General features: G+C 42.4%; 1 protein-coding gene across 20 annotated transcripts in view; it reads right to left on the minus strand.

Moving 5' to 3' along the window:
* Positions 1-4,547: 4,547 nt before the first annotated feature.
* SOX6 (SRY-box transcription factor 6) overlaps positions 4,548-26,140 on the minus strand; it is a 619,662-nt gene continuing 598,069 nt past the window's right edge. For 17 of the 20 annotated variants that reach the window (XM_045484620.1, XM_045484628.1, XM_045484622.1 and 14 more), the window contains 3 exons: positions 25,752-25,985; positions 22,851-23,067; positions 4,548-11,339 (listed from right to left, as the gene is read on the minus strand). In XM_045484620.1, the coding sequence (XP_045340576.1) occupies positions 11,036-11,339; positions 22,851-23,067; positions 25,752-25,985 (755 nt within the window). In that variant the 3' untranslated portion in view covers positions 4,548-11,035. The remainder of the gene's footprint in view (positions 11,340-22,850; positions 23,068-25,751; positions 25,986-26,140) is intronic. The other 3 variants (XM_045484627.1, XM_045484626.1, XM_045484639.1) reach the window with 1 other exon arrangement.

Consider the following 26,140-nt stretch of genomic DNA (forward strand, 5'->3'; position numbering starts at 1 on the left):
ATAAGGTCCCTGACAGTGTGGAATGGAGAAAGGCCTTCCTCTGTGCCCCATTCAAATCTGTGAGCTCACAGATTTTGTGAGGATAACAGATGGTTGTTTTGGGGGAAATTGTTACTAAGCCACCATAACCAGAACGGAACTCACAATATAGTAGGGAGCCAGTTACAAACTCAATGATAAGGGCCAAACCTCAAAGCGAACTTGATAGAGAGCTTGCCTTCTCCATGAGGGCAAGATCATGCCCCCAAAAGGGAAAGATTGGTTCTTAGGGGGTGATAAATCTTTTTTTTTTTTTTTAATGAATAAAGCACAGATATCAATAGAGTACACAAGCAGATAGTATTTTGTGGTATTTACATTTCTTGAAGGGTGGGAGGCTGTGGAAGGGATGTCTAAAGAGGCCCCTTAAGTAGTGATAGTGGGAAGAAAAAACGGTTGAGAAACTAGAGGGAAAGAAAGATTCATTCTGGGCTGGAGAAATCTGAGAGGTGGAAGAATCCATTCTGACCAACTGGGAGACCCTGACCAAGCCACTTGACTTCTGTGTGTTTCCATTTCCTTTCTATGAAATGGAGAAAAGAAGACCCAATATTCAGAGCTGTGGGTCAGGGCCAAATGGAATGCTGGTAGTATTTCTGCTCTTAGGATTTTGTCATGGTTGTCGAAGGAGACAGACTTCGAGTTGGACCTTAAAGGAAAGAAGGATATGGGGGGAAGGACAATTGAAACAGGGGCATGAACTGACCAAAAGCCCAAAGACGTGGGGAAACACATTGACAGTCTGATAAATGTAGAGATCTAGAAGCCATGGAGTTAGGAGAGCAGGCTTAAAAAAAAATAGCCAGTGGCAGAGCCTGGAATACTTTGAACTCAAAGAGAAAGAATTCATTCTTTCATTTCTTCGTAAAGACACACTTTTGTTAGGTACCTGCTACGTGCCAGGGCTGGCATGTGACACGTGACAAATGCAATCGTATCGCGTGGGTGCAATTTTCACTTTCTGGGTATAAGGAGGTTTCCCACAGGGGGTGACATTCAGGCTGACGTATGCGAGGTGATGGTGGCTGGAGAAGAGAGAGAGGAACCTCCAGGTACATGGAGACAATTCAGAGTGTGGTGTGAACAGGTGAATGTGCAATGTGCCCACGCTGGCAGCATGATGGGCTGTGGACCGGCAAGGTGGATCGGGGCCAGCGTGCATCAGGAAAAGCCTGCAGGAGTGCACATGATTTGGGCTTTGCCATGTGTGTTTTATGCCATGACTGACTCTGAGAGGAGGACCCCTCTGTGCGGCAGTGAAGACGGGGTAGGGTGGGAATGGAGGACGGGGTCGAAACTGGATAAACTATTAGAGCAAGTCACAGAGACAGAGCTCACAGTCTTAGTGACTGAGGAGAGACGGGGCAGGGTCAGTCTTGCCTGCCAGGGGGTGGGTTTATAAAGCCTAGCGAATGAATAATCCACATATGATTCTAGGATCTAATGCCAAGGTGACAGGTGGCTCAGACACCTTTCCTGATCACTCTCTTTACTGGGCATCTCCCTCTGTCTCTCCCACTCCCAGAATCCACACACTTAATTCCTTGCCGATCTTCTCAACAGCTACTTGGCGGTAGGTGGACAAAGGACAGAGGGGGCTGTGGAACAAGGGCTTAAGTGAGTTATCCTATTGGCCTGGGTCTTTCTTGGACCCCAGTCAGGGCCGGTCACCAAGGCTGAGCCACAGCAGGGAATTAGAGTGTTGGAAATATCAGAGGCCGCTGTCCCTCCGTATGCCTGAGTGTTCCCACGGTGATACAGCCTGTGACACCCGGCGGTACTCGCGGTGGAGACCCGGGGCCACACCACTACAGGCAATCCCCACGGACTACTGGGAGCCGTGTGCAATACATCAGCAGCGTTTCGAATTAGAACGAGTGTGCGTTCTGGCACTGCCACTGAATCTCTGTGTGACACTGGGTCACATGAGGACAAAAATTCTTAACTCCTCCATCCCATGGTGCACTGTTGACTAAGAAGAGGTGGGTAATTGTTATCGGTGTGTTTTGCGTGCCAGACCCTGCTACTCAGGGGGGCCCACGTGGTGCTGTCCTATGTCTCAGGTGATGCTGCTGCTGCTGATCTGTGGTCACATCTTGAGGACGCCAGACTCCAGAGCACTAGTAAGGGGAGGAGCCGTTTATTCCCTGGACCATGGGTTTCTTTGGTCAAAGAGGGAGAGAATACTAAGGGAACACCTTGCATGGCCACTGCCTTGCTCTCCTCAGCAGGTAGAGCAGCTACGTTTCCCTCTCTTCCCACGATGAGGGCCCAGGGGCCAGGCATCCCAGTACCCCTGGAACCTGGGCAGAGTGGAGGGCATTCTTAGATCCCTCGATGTCAAAGGAAGAGTAGGGCAAACCGATAAAACTTCCTCTTTCTGGTCTGTCCTTCCGATACCCACAGGAAGGACAGAGCGGTGGCTCTGGGCTTGGAAACTTGACCGTCCAATAGTGTGGGTCCTTCCCAAAGCATGGGGGCTCTTAATGCCTGACCGGGAAAACCCATCACGCTGACTGGCAATGGCTCCCACAAAATGATCAGAGATGTTTTAACTAAGATTTTCCTCCAGATAAAGAGACTAGTGCCAAGGTACTCCCACAGGCTCCCTCATCCCCGCCATCTAAGACCCTGATAATCACAGGCATCTAGACCGCGCACGGAGGCCAGGTTGCCACCATTCACACATTAATTCCACAAACAGCATTGAGCACTTACTATACGCCAAGCACTGTGCTGGAAGCTGGGAGGGCCAAGGCACAGTCCTTGGTTTCAGGAGCCCGTCATCTAGCAGAAAAGATAGACACAGAAACAAATTGTTACAATGCAGGAAACTCGGTCCTAGAGGTCCTTTCGATGTGCCCTGGGAGCCCTGAGGGAGAGCCTGAAACTGGCAAACGGGCCAAGGCCTGATGAGGTGATGGTATCTAGGGTGAGGTCTGAGAGATGAGTGGGAATTCCCCAAAGAGACAAGGGGACAGATGTATCCACGTGAAGGGAGAAGTGAGAACCCCAGGGAGGAGGACAGGCTGAGGGGTGCGAGGGCAGGGTGAGAAGCTGCAGGCGTGTTGGGCGGAAAACAAGGCCAGCAGGTGCGCAGACGCAGGACCGTATGGGGAGAAAGTTTGGATTTGGCCCGGTCAGCTCTGGAGAGCCGGGAGACTTTAGGAGAGGAGAGGAGAGGGGAGACGGAGCAGATCTGTGTTTTAGAAAGAAGACCCGAGGCAGTAGCAAGGATGCCCTGGGAAGGAGAACACCTGGGGCCCCAGGCGCCAGCTGCGAGGAAGGTTGTGTGACCATCTGTGACCAGGAAGTTAGGCCTCAGGCAAGCCCCTCACTCTGCTCCACCAGTGACACTGATGCTCCCCCCCAGCTCAGACATCCTCTGATCAACGGAGGCAGGCTTTCTCCATGCGCTCTGTGTGCAGGCCTGTTCGTGCTATTTAATTCCCCCAACCCTGAGAGGTAGGGATTCTCACCCCATTTTCCAGAGGAGAAAACTCTGGAGTCGCTTGAGGAAGATCACACAGCAGGCAAGTGGCAGAGCCAGGTTGGTTTGACTCCACAGCATCGCCCTATGTTTACCAGGCCTTTGAAGGACCCACACCAGGAAGGAGGGCCGTGGAAAGTTAAGCTTTCAGGCCTTCTAACAGCTGTACCAAACTTACAATTTGATTGTGATAAAGAAAAGTTCCACAAATCCTTGTCGTTTCTCCAACGACTCAGTTTTCATAGGAAATACCAAAAAAGAAGTTGCTGGCCACCCCCACCCCCACCCCACCCTTTGTTTCTCTCTTCGGGTGTTGGTAACTAACCTCTGGCATCCACAGCACTGGTGGGGCTGGTTTGGCCAGTCTCCTTGCTGGGCTGGCTCGCTTCAGCCCACTACCCCACCTCCATCCCTTAGACTCTTAGGAGCTGGTATCTTTTGGAGCAGAGTTTCACGCCGGGTCCAGCTCCTGTCTGCACAACAGGATGGGAGCTCTCCTCCTCCGAGGCAGAAGCGACTGAGAAATAATCAGCCAACTGCTCCCAACCACCGTGGAGGCAAAGGTTCCAGAAGCGTGGCATTTTCCACTCTTGGCTGCTGGGCTTGTGGAGGCTGGTGTCAGATGAGAGGCTGGCCCTTGAGATTTGTTCATACCCCAGGATGCTGGGAGCTTCTATAAACTGTTTCACTGTCACGCAGAAGTCAGGCAAATAGGAAGTGACATTCTCTCTCATCTTCTCTTGACAAAAATCCACCTTGGATCCTGTTCCTACCGTCTCAATCCACAAGCATTTCCTGCTACAGCAGTGTATGCTCCACAATGGAAAAAGCAGGCAAGTCTTTCCAGGCTCTCAGGGGTTTGGAGGCTTTCTGGGACCTACCTCCCAGCAGGGCAGAAGCAAGGGCAGGGAGAGGGAGAGCTCTGCAGGCTCCAGCAGCAGGTGGGGGCAAGCCTGGGGCTTACCGGGCTCCATGGCGGGAACACTTTGCAGGGCACAGACAAGGCCGTACACAGAGGTCATAAAACAAAATTTATCTTTAATTTGTAAGTGTCAACAGCAGTACAAAAGATGGAGTGATGACGACTAGATTAAGGGTAGAGAGGACAGTCTTGAGGTAAATGAGCATAAATAGGCAGGTTCTTATAGACACTCCCCTGAGGGGCCGGGGCCCCTTCATGGCATATACATTATCACCCAAAGATGGCATGTTTAACATATCAGGAAAGCACCTTGTGCAAAAAGAAAAAAAAAAAGTAGCTAAGGTGCCAACATACACCAGGATAGATAAAGACAGTGCGTCTTTCAATTTTGTCTTTTCCCTTAATTATGAGGCAGAGGAGGGGAAGACTTTGAAAAGTACCACTGAAAGATTATTCAATGTTGAGTTTTATCTCACGTCAATACTGCACAACGAAATCCAAGAAATGTGTGTATGCAACAAAGCTAAGAACAATGATTCATTCCTTTAAATTTGAAGATATTCTTTTTTCCCCCATTTCTTTAATCCTTAGCAAACTTTTTTTCCCATGATTAAGAGGAGAGTGTGAGAGAGATGTGATGGTAACCCTTAAGGTCATTTAAAAACTTTACACTGGACTGTACAAGATTTTTTTTTGATAAATTATTTACATTTTCAGACTTTCAAACATATTCAAAGCAGCAATAGACACTAGTTTTTATGGTTTTTGTTTTCTTGTTTTTCTAATCGCCCAAATAGTTACCAGCCATGGGCCAAGTAGGTACCTGCGTTATACATAGAATTTCTACAAAGAAAATCTGCAGTTAAATTTGCTCGAGGGTGTAGTGAATGCCCTTAGCATCGTAAGGGCCACACCCGCAGTGTTGCACAGTACCTCAACAACAAGCCACAGTTGTCCCAACAGCCCTACACAAACTTTACACTTTGAAACAGCAGCCAGCATGTCAGTCCAGCATGTCAGTGAATTGTGCTGATTAAATTAACATAGAATACAATCTCACAATATACATCACAAACAAATTACAAGGTCGGGAAATAAAAGAGTTACAGTAAGATAAGTTATGTAGTAACAGCTTATAAGCTTGTCTAAGGTAATAAAAATTTTACATGGCAAATACAATAATGAATGAACATAAATGCTAAGCATTCTAATTTGCTACAAGCTGAAGAAGGGTACAATAAAGACTGCACTTTCCAAAAAAAAAAAAAAAAAAAAAAAAAAAGCAAAAACACGTATGACAAAGGAAGACGAACGGAGAATGCACATGAGCAGATCTGCAATGTGCAGCATACAAAACAGTTAAATATTTGCACATTCCCCATACTCCAAGAGCACCAGCACTGAGGCCTCACCTTATGCTTGTGGTTCTTCAGGAATAAGAAACTACTGAGCAAGATATGTCACTGAGTTACCGTCAAGCGTTCATATAGCCACGGACTCCAATCGGAAGAGTATCTGAGCTCAGCATTACCTTTCTGTCCCCCACCCCCACCCCCTCCTCTAGCCCTGCCCCAAAGGTACCAGCATTCCCACTACTTGTTCATGAGCTTTTGGAAAGCAATCTGTCCCCAGAAGGAAAGATGGGATGGGGATGAAAAGGAAATGTGTTTGCGTGTCGATATTTGCAACGATATTAGCAGAGGGTTACGCTCAACAGTATATGGCATCAGAAACAGAACGTCATCAGCAGGAGTAACAGATAGAAGTTGTTTATTAAGGAAGAAGACATGTCAGGGGGCAGATGGCTTAAGGAAATGATGCAGATGCTTCTGTAAAGGGACAGATGAGGTCATACAATATTATTATACTTTGAGAAGTGAGCTTCAGTGCCAACTCAGTCCTTGGACAAACGTGTACAAAATCAGGCAAGGCTACAGCAACCATTTTTGTCATTTTTCTCATTAGAAAGGAAGACCCAGTAATAATTTCAATACATTCCTCTAGCTGCATTCGTTGTAGTCGTTGGCACTTGGAACAGGACTTCTCATATGGTTTAAAACTACGAAGTGATTCTTTCTCCTTTCCCTAATGAGTAGGTCGAGGTCAGCTCTTTGCAGAATGAGTAAATTGGGAGAAGCAGCCTCTGCCTGTGGTGTTCAAGTGACCAGGCTGCCTTCCTACTGGGGGTAGATGGGCTTCCTCGGAATAATCCCTGCTTTCAGCTAGTGCCTGGTGCTCCTGGCTTGGGAGGGTGTGCTCCGAAGAAGCAGCCCGGCTTCATAAGGAAAAGAAAGAAGCCTTTAATTTCAGCCCTAGAGTGATCACACCCTTTTCAAACACCCCAGGCTCCAGTGGGGCTAATGTGCAGGGGAGGCCAGAATTTGACAAGCTCAACAGCACTGTGAGCCCACACCTCAATTTAGAACTTGGCCTGGGAGACTGTGTCAGGACCCTGGCATAATGAATCGGGCCTGAGGACAAGGCTGGCGAGTCTCAAACACCAAATGAAGCAAACTGATGTGCTCCTGGAAGACTGAGCTGAATACACGTGAAAACGACATAACTTTCTTACCTTCCTGGAGAAGGTACTGCATCGCCTCTGCCAAGGAAATAGAGAAACCGCCTGCCTGGCTGCTCCTGTCCATGGATTGACCTTTTCTTTCTCTCTCCCTTCCTTTCTCTGCCTTCCTTCCTTCTTTTCTTCCTTCCTTCATTCCTTCCTTTCCCTTCCTTCCTTCCTGTCCCATATGGTCCATTTTTTTTTAGGAGAGGATTGTGCGCCAGTGTCCCTATCCTAAGTGACAAGGAAAATCCTGATCCTGTAAGTTCTTTAACAACATGGAGATGGTTTCTCTTTGATTTGAAGATACTGTGAAATAGGAAGCACTGAAAACAGTTGATTAGCATTCTTTAATCTAATTGGCATGGTAGGACTTTTATTAATGGTCAATCTCGGAGGCATTCATGCTTCTTGCTAGTAAATGGTCACAGAACTACCTTAGAAGATTTATGTGGATTTACAAAAGCAAATTGACTCTTCCCCAGCTGTACTGGAAATTTAGTATAATCAATTCATCGACTTTCTATGAGAAAAAAATAAGTGAAAGTCTGAGCCTGTGGACAGTGGGTTCTAAACTGCCTGGGAACCCGAGTGAAGGGTTTTGCTTCCCCAGCTGCGGGTGGAACACTGCTCTCTCACTGCGGCTGCTAGTTCACTATCCCCATGAGGTACACTGACTCGTCAACTTCTAGTCTGGACCAACGTATACGGAGAGAGAACAAAAAGGAAATACGTAACTTATATCTCACTACGTATTCATGAACCAAAAATAAATTCTATTTCTATGTTATATTTACACAATTAGAAAAATCTAAAATGAGATGGTAGAGTCATAAAAACTTTGTTTAAGCCCCACTGAAAATAAAACGAAGTGATCCCCTATGATTGTCATTCTTAATTTCCATGGATATTTAGAGCCAAACTTGGCTAATAAATAGAGTAAACTGCTTATGCACAGAATTTAGATTCAAATACAGCATCGCCGTTTGACCCAATGAAAGAGACGTTTGCAATCAGATCATTCCTGAATAGCCTTTCACTTTTAAGAACATGGCCAGAAGTGACTGCACCCCAGTACTGAGGCAGAGCTGGAGCTAAAACAAAGTGTTCATACACACATGTATTTTGCATAAATAAATGAAATAACAAGACATAAAAATGACTCAAATCCGGCAACTGTGAGGCAAGCCCACACGAGTCGAAACAGATGACTTTTGTTCGTGTAGTTTTCGTACAAGTTTCACATTAGTCAGAAGTGATAAAAAATACCATTTATATCCAGTGCTTATAACACTTACGAAACAACATCTGTGAGTGTGTGTGTTTTTTGTTGTTTTTTTTTCTTTTTCTTTTTTTTTTTTTTTTTAGCTACAAGCAAAATCAAGTTTCAGTCCTAAAGAACAGTCCTTTGTTCTCCACCAGCCCAGAATATTATTTTGGCATGGTCATAAAAAACAAACAAAATTAACCTACTATTCTAAATGTTTGCCTTTGTGCAAAATTAATTACATACAATACAATGCTAGCCATACAGCACTCTACCTATGCGACAAAATAAAAAAGGAAGAGAGAGGAGGAGACAGCAAACACAAGAGTCCAAGAGAAAGGAAAAAACGTGAGAATGAAGCGAGGAGGAGAGGTATATATAATCAACAGAAATCAGTAAAACAATAATAAATATTCATTTCTTTTGAGAAAAAAATGACCTCCTCCTCATTTGAAATAAATGTACAAAAACAAAGTTCCAATCCCCAACCAATACTAAGAACAAAACATTCCTATCAGTACCTTAATCAGCTTATGGAGAGCACTCCCAGCTAATGACATAGCCAGTAACATCTTGGCTAGACCTATTTATTGCTATTAGGTATGGCCTTGAGCACTCTTTAAATAAATATGAAGGTACACTATTTTCTTCCAAGTGACAAAATGGCTCAAGAAATCTGATGGGGCCGTTCCTATGTCCTGGTGGTGAGATTCTGGGTTGTCCCATGAAGTGAACTGTCCCATTAACTGACATTTTCCCATTGAACCACTCTGGGTGAGGCCCTCCCCCACCCCACAGTCAGTCAGTCCTGGTTTCAGGAAGGTCAAAATGGCATGGCCGAGCTCCCTGGAGTTAGGAGATGGGGAATGAAACCTCACTGCCTCCCAGCCCATCAGCACATCTCCAGAGAAATCCTTGTGTGACCAGTGCAGTTAATCTGGTTCACAGGGAGGCATGCCCCCCCATGTGGCCATGGATGGAGGGAGGGAGTGAGCCAGAGGAGCTCAGCTGCTGCCCCAGAAGTCGTCCGTTCCCCAGAGTTAACAGTAGGAACATCCCATATAGGGAATGTATTTCCCCTCCTTCTCCTTCCCTATGGTTTTCTTTCATTCTCTGGATGTATCATGACTATTTGCCTCTATCTTTGCCTGGAGGCTGTCATGTGGCTTCTTGCATCCTGGGGGATTTTGCAAAAAAAAAAAAAAAACCCAAAAAACAAAACAACAACAACAAAAAACTCCCTAGATGCACCAGATGTGACAAGGCAACTCCGTGCGAAGATGCCAGCCCGTGACAGCATCACTGTAGCCTCCTCCATGGTCCACAACCTTGGGTTTTGGGTTTGGCTGCAGGACTCTCCTGCCTGGCGGTCACCACTGCTGACCCTTGCTGCTGAATGGCATTTGGGGGAAACACCGCTGACGCAGATCCTACCACTGCTGCTCAACTGAATTAGAGGGGATTCTGGCAAAGCTTCTGAGGTCACAGAGAACCTCGGGGGCATATCTGTTGAAGTGTAAGACCTTACACCTGTATCCAAACACACAGCCCTGCAGCCAGATATACGTTTACATTGAAAACCAGTAGAAGTATTGAATAGTATCTTGTTTCAGAAATGCGTCCAGATGCGCTGGGGACATAAAATCACTGTGTGCATCTTTTGTGTCTAGCAAGAGAAGGAGGTGAAAGGGGCTGAAAAGGTCTTCAGGAAAGGAGGGTGAAAAACAAGAATTATTAAATTAATGCCACAAACATTTTTTTTTTTTCAAATAAATAGTAAGTGGACCCTTGACATTCTGGAATGAATAATTTAAGAGAAAACGTGTTAAGACTGAATGTCAGGGTTAAAAGGCAAAGGGATAATGGATGTAGTGAGAGGTGGTCTCAGGCAGAGAAGACCACCAGGTTGGTATCTGGTGTGGTGATCGCTCTGGTGCGCGCGCGGTATAACGCGTCACACGTGGATGGCACGTCAAGAGGCAAACACAATTGGGTACCTGCACTGTGGCAACCTTGTTCATTCCTTACAATATCTTGTCTCCAGATTCCTGAGTACTTTACCATTTTCTGGAAAAGAAAAATGTGTGGTTTGTCGTGTTATCTTAAGATGCCAAAGATTGTCTAAGACTTTGCAGTGTCTCCTTTAAGACTTTCAAAATATTAAGATTCAAAAGTTATGAAAAAGTTTGGCACATTCAGAGTTGAACTCTACACGTGGAAACAATGGAATTCTGAGGCCTTTTGAATATGCTCTGCACGCAGCTGTGCACGCTGTGGACTGGTTCTGTTTCACGATAGGAAATCCTTAGTTGTTCTCTAAAAGAATTCAGAATAAAAACACATTCACAACCTGTAGGCCGGCACAGCATACCTGAGTGAGAATGTTTAACCCCATCTAAAACAGTAACTTAAACCTTTATCAACATCCAAAAGAAAAAAAAAAAAAGTAAGACAAAAATATAAGACTTGTAAGACAGCTATGGGTTGAGATAAGTTTTCAAGTCCTGGTGTCTCATATTTAATATGTCTTCACCTAAATTAAAAAAACAACAACAACAACAATAACAATAACGACAAAAACTCAAGTTCATGAAAAATCAGGAAAAACTTAATCTGTCTCACACTTTACGAAACAATTAAGACCATTCTGCTGATGTAATTGTGGAGCCACAAATGCATGCGGGCTCTTTAAGAACTTTTTGTTGGGGGAGGGGAGGTGAAATGTCAAAGTATTTTAATTCAGCAAACAAACACTCCTCAGTTGGCACTGACAGCTTCCGGGGCTTCATTTTCACTGCTATAGTCTGATTTGGGGTCATCTTCATAGTCGTCATACATTTCCATTTCATCCTCTCCGTTAATCATTTCGTTTCCAGCTAGGCTTCCGCCGTCTGTCTTCATACCATAAGTGCTCTGGATGACTGGGAGGCTGGGCTCTGGGCTGGCCGAGGTGCTAGAGCAGTCAGATGTCATCTGAGGTGACGGTGTGGTAGTTGCCATAGTAATAGCACCAGGATACACAACACCTGTTCCTGTGGTGATTGGAATCTGAGGCTGTTGCCTGTATAGATTCAAAAAATAAAATGAAACAGGGGGAAATATCTGTATACATGTTCTTCCGTGTGGCACTGGAATTCATCTCCCACACATTCCAAAAGGGGGCTCTGTTGACATTCTAAGCAAATGACAAAACGTGACAAAGGTGCTCCCTGGAGGAGTCCTGCAAATCACCCTGATGCTATGGTTGGGCAGTAAGCAATACAATGGAGCAACTTATTGATGGTCTCGAAACCTAAAAGCAGGGTTCTTACAGCATTACAAATATGGCAAAGCTCGACTAACACTTGGCATTTGAAGTGCATTTGAAACAAATGCTGTAGTCAATTCCACAAAGTTACATGTGAGATCTTTTCTTAAGATCCGCAGCATTAGACATATTTTAATGACACCGGTAAGCAGGCTTGTGTCTCCACCTTGGTTTGAGAACTGTACAAAGGGAAGATCACGACGAGAAAGGATCAAGCATGTCCCAGGGAGTCAGATTTAGCAAAGCATAGATTTGGTATCCATGCAATATCTACCTATTTCTGTGGCTGAACTTGTAAGGATGCTCCTTTAAGGAGCTTCTGTTTTCATTATCATGGAAGGATCATGTTGGATGTCTGGGCTGGAGCTGGGTTGGAGGAGTCAGGAGTGAAGTGCAGGGAGCCTATCAGAATAACACCTATTGCCTCATCCTGGATGCCAGCAGGTGCCAAGGCCGGGTCACAATGGTACTCTAGTTCAAATACACTTACCAAACCCTTTACGAAGGGCAGTTTCTCCCTCTACAGGGACACATGGCTATCTGCCTCTCAATCTCCCTTGAGGCATTGTAATGGGTTGAAAGAACTGAAGACCTACTACCTCGCTCAGAGACTATGACTGAAACAATATTCTCATGGGTGAAATACTTACCAAGTGTTCCTCAACCTTAATGGACAGTAATTACAATTTAAACTCATGTCATAGAATTCGATTCTATGAGAGTGAAACCAGTATTTTCTGAGGTGTCTCTATGCATGGATATATATTCCTCTATCTTCTCCTTCAGGCAATCAAAAAATCACCATAAGCATCATAAAAAATGGATCAATATCAGGTGCTTAGTATCAACTGGGTACTGGCAGGCTCCTTTCTGATGACTATCCTTTCTGAGCTTCAGTTTCCAGATATTTATGAGAGCTGGGGTCAGGGAAGTCTTGGAAGGTCCTCTCACCTTTTAACACTCACGACACTTCAGGCCAGTCCTTCTCTTGAATGGTTCTTATGGACCCTCTAAAATATCATTGAAACTCTCTAACCACCTCAGTCTAATGGAAAAATACCCTCAATCCATGAAGAAGTGGCTCAGTTACCAGCGATTCTTTGACATGTCCAGAGTAATTTTCTCAAAGAGCCCTGCATGTCTTCCAGCCTGGTCGAAGGAAAAATGATGGAAATGACCTAGAATCACTCGGAGATACCTGATAATGCTATCTTTGACAACCTCTTCCTATCCCCAGAAGGCATAATCTGGATTCCTTAACCTCTGACCAACATAACATAGCAGACACTTTCATAGCAAATATTACCTTATTCAACTAATATGACGACCCCATGAGGTACTGTCATGCCCACTTTACAGAGGAAGAAAATAAGTCCTTGCTAAAAAGCAAGCAATAATCAGCAGCGGCAGCCTTTGAATCTAGGTCACCTGACTTGAATTCTATCACTCTTTCTTTTATAGATATTCAATACACAAACACACTATGCTCAGTATGTCTCATAAAAATTCCCGATTTCTATACAGCCTGCCTGTACCCAGTTGATACTAAGCACCTGATATTGATCCATTTTTATGATGCTCATGGTGATTCTTTGATCGCCTGAAGGAGATGATAGAGGAATACATATCTATGCATAGAGACACCTCAGAAAATACTGGTTTCACTCTCATAGGATCAAATTCTAAAAACAGAATACGTCTGCTTCCTAACTTTTGGGCAAATTAGCACAAATTAAATTTCATGCTAGCCTGCCCAAGGCAGGGAATGCCTTATTAAATTTTTTACTGAACTTGGATAATTGCAATGAAAATATTTTTGCCTTAATCACATAATGAGTGTAGAGTAAAAACTTTTATTGCAATATTAACCCATTTTACAGATTTCCCAATTTGGTGAGCTAATCTATAACATAAACTCTACATACCATGCACCAACTACCAAGTGGTAGTTTCTTTTCATAAAGGACATTTTCTTTTCAGAAAGAATAGATGGCCAGTTTTGCAGTATTTTATAATCAAAATATCTAGATGTAGTTATTTACTAAATACATTTGAACTGAACTCCTATTAAGTGCTAGGAACAATGACTAGATATTTTCACATTATCTTCGACCTTCACAATAAGCCTAAGAGGGAAATATTACTTCTCCTCTTTTATCGATGAAGTAACCAGCCAAGTTTTGGAGAGTTTAAACGGTTTGTCCAAGGCCATATACATACCACAGCCAGAAGCTGAACCCTTTCTTCATGTTGCAAATTCTCCACTGGATATCGAGACAAGGGTGAGAATGGCAAGCTCACACGATCAGAAAACTATTTAGCAATATGAATCAGAATCAAACTCTTCTAAACTGGGCTCCACATATTTAACAGTACAGTATTTGGACATTAAGTCGGTAATGGAACATTAAAAACAGACAAAGAGACAAACAAAACATCCATATAACTTATTTTCTGTGGTGAGGCACATGATATTCAAAAGCCTACTACTGGTGGTAGAGAGATACCAGAATAAGTCACCCACTGACCCCCTATGTACTTACTTCTTGCCTGGTCAGCCCCCCTCATTCCTTAACGATGTTAGCTCCTGGCTTACTGCCACTGGCTCTCCAACATTACTCCTGCCATAATTCTTGATGTCTCACTATCTACAAAGGTGGTAATTTTAACACCCTGCTCTCTCAATTTTGTGACCTCCTCTCTGCTGTGATGATCTGGCCTCCTCCCTATATCAGCAGACCTTGTCATTTCCAGCTGTAACCCCACCCTAATTTCTATTTAAAAATTTTTAACGTTTATTTATTATTGAGAGACAGAAAAAGAAAGAGCACAAGCATGGGAGGGGCAGAGAGAGGAGGAGACACAGAATCCAAAGCAGACTCCAGGCTCTGAGCTGTCAGCACAGAGCCTGACGCGGGGCTCGAACTCACAAACCGTGATTTCATGACCTGAGCCGAAGTCAGACGCTAAACCGACTGAGTCACCCAGGCGCCCCCCCTAATTTCTATTTTAAAAAAAATTTTTTTTTCAACGTTTATTTACTTTTGGGACAGAGAGAGACAGAGCATGAACGGGGAAGGGGCAGAGAGAGAGGGAGACACAGAATCGGAAACAGGCTCCAGGCTCTGAGCCATCAGCCCAGAGCCTGATGCGGGGCTCGAACTCACGACCGCGAGATAGTGACCTGGCTGAAGTCGGACGCTTAACTGACTGCACCACCCAGGCGCCCCCCTAATTTCTATTTTAAACATCCCACTGTCTGACCACCACATCTTCTCTTTCTAGTTTTCTTTCTCTAGAAGAACACTTCAACAATTCTCCCACCTTATGAGCATCTACAATTCCTTGATCTCTTCAACCAATTTTCACTGCCCTTCTCTCTCCCTCTTGTGCCTTGACTTTATCTCTTTACCCAATATCAATTCTGTGGTTAGTCACTATCTTGTACATACTCTCTCCTCTTACATGGCAAATCTTGAACTCCCTGCCTACTTGTGACCACTCCCACACAGCTGAACTTGGCTGCAGAAAGCACATTTCCATGATTACTAGACTGAATTTTTGAGCATGAATTTTAAATTGGTCTCTGGTGCTGTTCAGCCATCATGTTGTACTATTCCCTAAGCCACTCCTTCTTCTACTCTCCTAGATAATTAGTTCATACCTTCTCAACTCTCCTCAAATGTCCAACTTCTCCCACATTCTCACTCTCAGTTGATGACCTGACTTTCCATTTCATGGAGACATTAGAAGTAATCAGAAGAAGTTTTTCAAAAGCTCCCATCATCACATGTACCCATCTACCTCTGTTTTCCTAACTCTCTGCCTGCCTTTCTGTATTTTGAATGAACTCATAATCCAATGGGAGGCCAACCCTTTCGTGTGTGCACTGAATCTCTGTCCTCACTAAGGATCTCTCTCCAGTAATTGTCTCTCCCATCTGCATGATCAATTTTCCCTCTTTCCTGGATCATTCCCATTGGCACATAAACACGCCATAATCTCTCCCACTTTAAAAACAGAAAACAACAAAAACTCTCTCTGGACTCACCCGAATCCCCCACCAGCTACCGCTCTATTTCTCTGATCTCCTTTAAAGCAAAACTTTTTTGAAAAATTGTGTATATTCACTCTCTCCATTTCTTCTACTAAATTCTTAAGTCTACTTCAATCACTCCCCAACACTTCACTGAAACACAGCTTGTAAAGGTCACACTACCAATGATCTTGTGTTGTTAAATTCAAAAGTCAGTTCTTGGTCCTCATCTTACTTGACCTATGCCATGAGCAGCATTTGACCACTTTTCGCCTTGTGGGAACCGCTTTCTTCCCTTGTCTTCTGGTCTTCTTCCTATCTCATTAGCTGCTCCTTCTAGGTCCCTGGACGCACCCTCCTCATCCTCATCAACCTGACATTTAAGCTCTGAAGTACCCCAGGATCAGTTCTTGCACCTGTTCTCTATCTAAATTCATTCCTTTGGTGATCTTGTCCATTTTCCACAGCTTCAAATATTATCTAGGTGCTGATGACTCTCAAATTTGGATGCCTGGTAGGCACTACATTCCTAAATTTCAGAGTCATGTATATATATATATAACTTCTTATTTAATGTGGATGTCAAACTACCATCTCAACCTTACAGATGTGAAACTGAACTCCTGATCATTCTCCATAGATCTGCTCCTCTCGTGGCCTTTCTGATCTTAGTTAATGATTGCTTCATCCTTGGCTGTTTGAGCCAATCCCCGGCAACCGCATGTCTCTCAAATGCTATATCCAATCCATCAGCCAATCCTATTAGTCTGCTATCAGGAATATATCCAGAATCCCTCCACTTCTTGTTCCCTCCACCTTTACAAATCTGGTCCAGGCCACCGTCAACTCTAATCTGGTTTATTGAAAAAGCCTGCCTCCTTATTCCAGCCATGCCTCCTTCAGACAATACTCAAGATGGCAGAAAGAATGACGTTTTTAAAACCCAAGTCAGATCAGAGTACTCTTCTGCCTATGACCCTTCAATGCCTTTCCACCTCACTCAGGGTCAGATTCAAAGTCTTCACAATGGCTGAAAGTCCTTTCACAGTTTGACTCCCTACTACCTCTCTGACATCTGTTACTTTTCCTTCCTACCCATGCTGCTCCTACCACTCTGACATCATTAATTCTTGAAAAAGCCAATCACAACCTTCCCTCCAGACCTCTGCAGTTGCTGCCTTGTTTTTCTCCCAGAGACCCATGCAGCTTGCTACCTCACTCTGCAGGCCTTTGGTTCCAGTATGAGATTGTCAGTGAGGCTTTCTGTAGCCACTTTGTTTAAAATTATACTCCATCCCCTGAAATTCCCTACCTTTTCTCTACTTTACTTTGTTCTAAGGTACTTACTACTATTTGATATTTATTTATTGATTGATTGGTTGGCTGTCCGATTCCTCCCACCAGAACGTAAGCTTCATGAGGACAGGAATTTTCACTGATACAGCTCTAAAATTTCAGCAATGCCTGGACCACAGGAGGCACATTCCATAATGTATACATGCAATGAATGAATGAATGAATGAGTGAACTAGTGAATGAGGGGGAAAACAAATGACAAAGTTGGGTAACCTACTTAAGAGAAGAAAAAATATAATGAGACTAGATATATGAGAGGGAAGATAGTGGAGAATGAATGTGAATATAACCATCTTTAAAGGCTTGAATGGCTGTCTTTATAAATAAGGAAGAGACTAACTCCAGAAAAGGGACCAAAGAAGAGGATTAGAACTGATCTACAAAGTAGCAGAAAGGTAGACCATGGCTCAGTTAAGAGAAAAGAACTTGGCTAGCATTAGGACATGTTCCACAAAGAAACCAGCTTCCTTGGGAAGTGGTGAGCTCTCTAGCTCTATAACAGTTCAAGCAGAACTTAGGGAGGACTCCTACAATGGTTGGCTACTTGAAGTACATGACTTCTGAGGCCCCTTTTAAGTTACCACTGATTCTATGGATGCAAAATCATAAGCTAACTATCATGCTGGTCTTGCTTTCTCATTGTTGTTACCAGCATAATAAAAGACTACAAAATCAAGTGAGCATGGCTAATTATAGTTGCAGTATCCTGGCTTTCAAGAGTTTCCAAAATATTGCCCCACCCTACCTCTCTTACTTTTCTTTACTGCCAGGAATAATTATTCCTAGGCTAGCTTCATTTTTTACATGTTTAACATTCTGCATTTCCCTCCATGTGTTCATGCTAATCTTTATGCTAAGACAGGAATCTTTACCTCTACTTTCCACCAGCCTGACCCTACCCAAACATCAGGTCCCCTTCCTCAAAAATGACCTATGGCTGGCCCTAAGGAATAGTAATCTCTTCTCTTCTGACCTTTACTTGCTCTGCTCCATAAAATCAAAATTAGTACTTCACTATACATTGTGTGCAGCACTATGCAATGCATTCCCTCTGTGTGTGTGTGTGTGTGTGTGTGTGTGTGTAACAAACTCTTATTTGCTAATATGTTTGTGTATGTGTCTGGTTTCTCTAACCACAGCACTCTCTGAAAGCTCACTGTGTACAGAATTAATGCCTCATGTACTGTATTAATTTAGTACAGTGCTGGGCACATCACTGGTTTCAAATAAGCCCTCACCAATTGACGGACCAATCAATTACAAAATGGAAAATCCAGCCAGCAGGCTCAAGCTTTGTCTATCGGAAATTACATTCTTAAAAAGCATTTTTCCTTCCTTTACAGATCAATTGCAAAGTCAAAATTCAAACACTGCAGATTTCACAAACAGGAATAGCTGGCGAGTATTGGGCTTTACAAATAATGAATGTGCACATCAAAACAAAAGTTGTAGATGTTTGTAAAAGTGTATACATGCAGCTGATATGAGCAGAGATAAGCTAAGAACCCCTCTTCCCAGCCCAAGTAAAGAATAAAGCTGACCCTGATAGAGTACAGCATTATTACATGGCTTCCAAATCACAAGAATATTTGTGGAGTACAGTTTAGCTTCACCAATCGCAAAAGCCAAAACCAAAACAAACCCCACAAAAACCTACATATTAATTTGGCAAATCCCCCTTGTTTGCTGATCTTTCAGACTTTTACAGCATCTACAAACGAAGACAATGAGGTCTGTTTCATGAAGAGATAAGCCTACATGTTCTACATCTCTGTAGTTGATACTAGAGTAAGAAATGGAAATGATAGCAATCTTTTTATGCTGCCTATCAGAGATCCTAATCCAGCTTTCTCTACAGAGTTCCATACTGAAAAGAGTATGGCTAGCCTATGCTAATCAATTATGTTTATAAGTATTGTACAGGTTTGATTCAACCTCTTAAGGATTAAGATCAAAATGGCAAATGTTCAAATCACTTACAGCATAAGTCACTAGAATATAATTCTTTATAATATGAAATATATACTTGGCACGTAGCATTACTTTTCTAGAATAATAATAGTAATAATATTTATCCTAAGTCAAGGCTTCCTATGTGCCAGACATTGTTTTAAGCAAGCACTTTAGATATATTAAGCTATTCAATCTTCAGAAAGGCCCAGTATTATAGGTATTATTGTCATCTCCACTCTATTTATGAGGGAATCGAGGTACAGAGAGTTTAAATAAGCTTCCCAAGGGCACGTGGAGACTTCAGAGGAATAAAGATTGCTATGTATAAGTCCCTAGAGCCAGGAATAAGCAGATCTAGTATTTGAACCAGAACAGTCTGGTTCCAGAATCGACGTTCTTAACCACTATACTACACAGCCTCTGAACAATTTGTAGGCTCTAATTGAGAGGTATGTGTAATGGTGAAAAGGACATATGTTTCACATTCGCACTCACATAAGCCTGGTTTACATCTCAGCTGTGCAATTTACCTTGCTGTGTGGCCTTGGACAAATTATTTAACATCTCTGAACATTGTTGTTTTTCAACCACGTAGAGAGGATGATACTGCTTGTCTTGTAATTATTTGTTGTATTCGCAATAATCTTTATGAATCACTCATCACGGTATACAGTATATGGTAAGTATTCAGAAAGTTATCATTATTACTCAAAAAGTAGCCCCAATTTGATATTTTATAGTATCTGCATAATTCTCTATTAGTTCACAGGTAAATTATTGAATAAACTTCAAATAAATGGAAATGCATCTGGCCATAATTCTTTGGGAAAAGACAATGTTGTAGCTACATGTACCCTAATTAATATCATTTCAACATTAATAGTGCTCATCAAAATGATTAAAAGTTCTAATACTTAACCTGTCAATCGAAGGGGTTAAATCTAAGGCAAGAGCTAACCTTACTCCACTTCATATTATTGATAAATTTATTTCATAATAGCTGAGTAAAAAAAAAATCTAACTCACTGAATTTTTAGTTGTATTGTCAATAAAATGCATGACAATGTTGAGCAATATACGTAATTTTGTTGGCTCAAAAGTTATGCATGTCTTTTCAAAATCAGCTATAAAAATTGATCTTACCCCCATTCTCTCAAGAAGTCAATAGCAATCTTTGAATTTCTTGTTTCTTTTCCCTCTTGTAATAACCTCACATCTAATGAAGACGAATTTCCAAAGATGAACCCCAGGGAGTTAATAATCTATCAAATACAACTACTTAAAAGAGAATATGAATCCTTAAGTAGAAATAATACCTGGCTTCACATTGCAAGTATTACCAAAGCTGGGCAGAGGAAAATACTCAGCACTGAAAATTAAAGAATAAGACATTCTGGTCACTGCCTGCACATCCGTAGCTCCATTCTATAGTCTTAAAGGGTCTTTCCATAAAGGACCCACTGCACTACTGGAAACAGAATCCTCAGTCTCTAAATTTCAGAGCTCCTCTAATGCCATCATACACCACAACCAAAGGTTGTAGGCACTCTTTTTTCAAATAGCACAGCCAAACTCATAACTGTGCCAGAATAGGGCACAAAATAGAAACGTACTTTGAGGACGATCCCTCAGTCATTAGGCATGATGGAGGCAGAGACCTAGATTTAAACCCTCACTCTCTCTGACCTTTTGGCAGCCACAGAACCTTTTCTTTACCTTATTTAGAGGATTATGTGATTTATATACCTAAAGTGTCTAGTGTGCAGTAGATCTTCAATAAATGGTAGATGCTGTTGAGTTGTTTTAGTTTTTTTTTTTTTTATTTTATTTTACATGTATTGCTGTGTGTTGAATTATTTTGATCCAGAGCCACTTCAATGTACCCTTTGGTAAGGGGAAATAAATTAAATAGAGTTGCTACAGCTCATATTGTCAAATAATTATCAGGGACCTAAAATGGTACCTTTGACAGCCTTCCAGACTATGGCAAGAGACACCCATTACGTATCGCTCGATACATAGGGACATGACTGGAACAAACAGAGGGGATCGCAAAGGTTCTCAAACTTAAACTTTTGATTCTCTGCTCAAAAGAGATTGCATATGGTCTCAGAGACAGGATTAAAAGGAGACATTTATCACAGAGTTAAAATAAATTTGTATTTTGTTTCATGTGACCCTACTTCCCAAAGTGCACCATGGATTGGTATTTTTTATAAATCGTCTAAATAGCCAGTAAATAGCCTACTTATATTGCATTGTATTACTGATGTTAAAAGTATTATTTTTAAAAACACAAACATTTACCATACAGAGGAATTTGATAAACCTACTTTGGCATATGTCATCATCTGTTAAGAGATTGAGATTCTCAAATAACAAGGTGGCTTAAGCCTCCCTTACCTTGCAAAAGTTCTGCCACAGAATAAAGATGTTCATTGACTATATGGTATGAAATAAAATATAGTTTTATTGTGATAGTAAATCTGTATTTAATAGTGATGATAGTGGTAAAATATCACCTTTACTGATATTGTACCAAGCACCATAAAAGTACTTTCAAAAACACTGCCTCATTGAATCCTCTCAACAATTGTAGGACATCAGTACCACTATTCATTTCATTTCACACATGAGGAAACAGAGGCTCAGAGAAGTTCAATAACTTGCCCGGGCAGGTGGCCCAGCATGTGAACCTCGGTGGCCAAACTCCAGTGCTCCTCTCTAGAGCACTCTCATGTATGGCATAGATTCATGGCCCAGACTGCTTTCATTGGCGTGTTTTTTTTTTTTTTTTTTGTATTCTATTTACTATTCCAAATTAATTTTATGCTTTAAATACATGCTTCTGAAACCAACTTTTTGTTCCATGAGGTTGTTGTTTTAAGTGTCTTTAAAACTAAGCAGGTCTTTACTTTTCCTCTGAGGCACATCTCTCAACTCCAGGTGAGGCTGTCCCATGTGCCCTGGCGTGTGGCATAGCTCCTCATGGCTCCTTCCAGCTAACAGTGAGCCCAGCTGCCTCTAACTCCATTTCTCTCTCTCAAGCCCTGTCCCAAGTATCTTCCCAAGCTGATTGCAGCTGCCTCAGGCCAGTGCCTCCAGCAAGGTCCTCTGGTTTATCACCCCTGTGCCTCTAGGTCTGGGTGTGCTGGAACCTACAGGCGTCTGCATCCCCGCTTATCCCCATGGCTGTGGTTACAAAGGGCCTCTTTTAAATGCAGACAGCCAGTCAGCCAACTCGAAATTTATACCAGAAATCTATTACCTAATTTTTAAACAAAATGACATGAAATCAGACTTGAAGATATCAAAAACATGTCTAGTTTCTGATTTAAGCAAGAAAATCCACATTGTTATTGCTTCCACCACAGAATAATTTACTGCAACAGGAGTTCTGGATCTTACGCCAAAAATGAGGTCCTCTAACCAATGTCAAGGCCAATTATCTTGTGGTAGATCCCACAACAAAAGCAGACTATTGTGATTAGAGTCAGAAGCACCACCCAGAGAAGCTGGAAAGCTTCTGGGGATTTCTTAAGGTTGGTTTTTATTTTTTCTCCCCATATGTCTGCTTAAATAAACTACCAGAAACATTGTGTGTGGGCACTGAACATCTAAGATTAGTTTGCGAGACAAGGAGAGGGGCGACCAGGTTTGTTTTGAGCTGTTGAGCAGGAGCCAGGCTGCAAGACCGTGCGCGCGCGTGTGTGTGTGTGTGTGTGTGTGTGTGTGTGAGAGAGAGAGAGAGAGAGAGAGAGAGACACACACACACTGCAGAGATCACCACAGCCTAGTCCCTGGATAGGTCTTGATCTCCTTCCTTCCCCAATCTCCTTCCCAAACACACTGCCAGTAGCCATCCTGTGGTTTCCCAGTGGGAGGGGAAAGCCCAGGTGGCCACATTCAGGAACACTCACCCCACAGTAAAGAACTGCCTCATCTCCTGTCTCCGAGACCTCATCAGTTGCTTATATTCCCCGATCCGGAGCTTTTTGCCATCAACAATGCAGGTGCGTTTCGGTCGAGGTTTGTATTTATAGTTCGGGTACTTCTCTAGGTGGATCTTGCTTAGCCGGGCCTGCTCTTCATAGTAAGGTTGCTTCTCTTGGTTGGACATGGATTTCCAGCGAGACCCTAAACAAAAACAGCCGTTAAGTACCCAAGTGGTCAAGGCAACATATTCATGGAAACTACTGGGTATACCTTCCCCACCGCTTTACTCACCTGTGGCTCTGGGTAGCTCCTACCACCGCATCCCACTGAGCCTCCCCAGCAGTCTTGTATAGACCATAGAGCAAAGAATAATTTTGTATATGGCAACATTTATTACAGTATTTCTTTCGATGACTTAAAGCTGGTGCTACGAAAAGTATATTATTTTAAAACATGTCTCTGCTGCTTAAAGATCGCCTCCTACACCAATGTCCTTCCCCCATCTATTGGTCGTCTATCTCTCTCAAAGGGTGAAAAACTGAAACTTCCAAAGCATACTCTCAAGGCTGACAGGATTCTCAGAAAAAGCTCTCCTGCTTTCAGAGATTCAAACGTCTGTCAACTTGTCCAGGCATCTTTAGGGAAGCTACTTACTGAGAAGGTGTTGGCGGATGTTGGTATCCTTCCATATATAAAAACCCACTGTGCGCACTGTCTCCCCTGGCCTAGGGTAATTAAAAAAGCCTAAACTCTACTTAAGTTCTAGCTTTCGAACCGGAAGGTACAGTTGGAATGATATATACCATTTTCAAGTACTACAAATGTTCATTCAGAGCTGTACCAATGACAGCACAAAAATTTTTAATGTGGTTTATAGAGGAAGAAGGAAAAGTATTCACTTCTCTAATATTGTTTATAAAGAATTACCTAAACACTTGACGAAGAAGGGATGTGTTTTTTTACATGTATCAAATTGCATTTTTGTGTGTCGCTGGTGAATAAAGCGGTAACAGCTGTGCTGACTGGATGTTAGCTAATCTTCAGTGGAGATTTTTCATACATAAACAAATGGAAAGTCGTACAAATCTTCTCTGTAGCCAGCAGTATCCTGGTCTGCTTTAATAGCACATCCATCCCTGTTCTTTCCTGATTGTTGTGCAAAAGTTGTGTAGAAAGTCTACACAGACAGACTTCTCCGTGTTCTGCTGACTCCCAGTAGCTTAAAGCCCCAGTTAACAGAGGATTCTTGGCACTCTTGAAATGCTTGTGCTTCAAAGTTTATATTTTAATGAATACACTTACTATATTCTTAATAATTTTTTTTTCACAGGATGCACACCAAGAATATAGATTCCCTACAGCTGCCAAGATGGAAACAGAGAGTTTCTATGCCCATCTGAGAGCTTACTCATGCTGCTACTAAAATGGCAAAAGAAGAAGAAGAAGAAGAAGAAGAAGAAGAAGAAGAAGAAGAAGAAGAAAAAAAGAAGAAGAAGAAGAAGAAGAAGAAGAAGAAGAAGAAGAAGAAGAAAAGAAAATTTCAAAATTAGGTCTCAAATTCAAGGACAGAGAAACTGATTTTCTTTTAAATGTCTATTAATTAGAAAAACAAAATTAACATGTCCATCAGGAACCTTTTGGTTTCAAAGGTACTTAAATTCAAAAGAATAATACTATCCCTGTGTATATCTCAGAAACTCTAAAAATAAAACCCTACCTCATTGTAGTGACATTTGGCATCCATCTTGAAATTCAAATATCTCAAGGAATAAAAGGGAAAAACTTACTTTTTAACATTTCACCACTATTTGATCTTATGTGTGTTTTAAATTTTCTTAGAGGTTACTGCCTCACAATGTCTCAGAATCAAGTTAAATTATTTATACAGTGACAAAACGTGTATTTGTGTATGTCCAGATCACTGATATTTACTAAGGTTAAATATTTATTGCTTTTGAACAAAACATTTAAAAAATGAAAACCACAGTTTAAGTCTGTAATGTTTTTCAACTTCTTAAACGGCTCCCTTTGAGATTTTGTCACATCATGACAGCTTAAATAGAACAGTGCCTTCTGTGTTTTTTCTTTTTAAAGAGGAAACATGTTGACTGTAATGCTACATGTTGAATAAAATATGTTCAATATGTTGAACACAATAATTCCAAACTGTATAATCTGCACTAGCAAGCTTTACACTAATAGAACGAGGTTTGAGTTTAATCCTGAGAAACGGGAGAATCACTCTGGCAATTTACCACAAAACGGGCCTCTGCCCTGTGGTCTATGTGTTCAACTCACTGCTATGAAATTTGAACTCGTCATATCTTATTAAAGTAAATGTAGTTTCATTTTACAAGTTTTAAAGTTATCATTAGAGGCACTGTTCAACACTCCATGAATTTCACACTATTTTGGGGCTCACCCTAGTTCCTGACGAGTCCTTTCAGAAGGATATATGAACCCAAGAACACTAAAGCAGAAAACTATAGGATCTGTGAATGTTTCCAATGTTTCGGAGCAACTTAGGGATTTAAGAAGACTGAATAAGAAAAGGAGATAAGGCTTGTCTCCACGAATCCGGTTTAGCAGTACCTTTCACAGTTGCCAAATTCACAGTATTAACACACTATAAATAGTTTTGTCTCTAAAATAAGTTTTTTAGTCAGTCCTTCCCTGGCACCTCGTGGATATACAACCCCTAAACCTAAATGCCACAATGAAGGGTGGGGGACACAGAGATGGTGACGAAGTCTCTTGTGGCAGCTTGCTGAGCTACATCTAACCTCTGCAAACCACGGTCTCCCTTAGGTGTCAAGTTATGCCCCTGTTTTCCACTCTGGGGGGCACTCGCAGGGTAGGAGGTCAGCATCAGCGACTGCACTCACCTAAGATTTTGCTAATGTTGGAGTTATGCATGTCGGGGAAGGCCTGAAGGATTTTCCTCCTCTCATCCTTCGCCCAAACCATGAAAGCATTCATTGGTCGCTTGATGTGTGGCTCGCTGCTGGCCCGGCTGCGGGCATCCCTGTAGACTCGTGCTTCAGCCACAGTGGCGCCTCCTGTTGGCCAACAATAATACTGCTGTAGTTTAGCTGCAGAGCCATTCATTGCTTTACTTCCTGTAATGTCAGGGCAGGAAGAACAAGATGGGTGCAAACATTATTATCTGAGTAACGTAACACAGCTTGCCGCCTGGTTCAGCTGTTTTCCCTATGCCCTTCTCTTCGTTTTAAGTGACCTCTTGGAAGAAGACAGTTTCAAATGACAATTCTAT

This window comes from Leopardus geoffroyi, chromosome D1 (assembly GCF_018350155.1).
Source record: "Leopardus geoffroyi isolate Oge1 chromosome D1, O.geoffroyi_Oge1_pat1.0, whole genome shotgun sequence".
NCBI lineage: Eukaryota > Metazoa > Chordata > Mammalia > Carnivora > Felidae > Leopardus > Leopardus geoffroyi.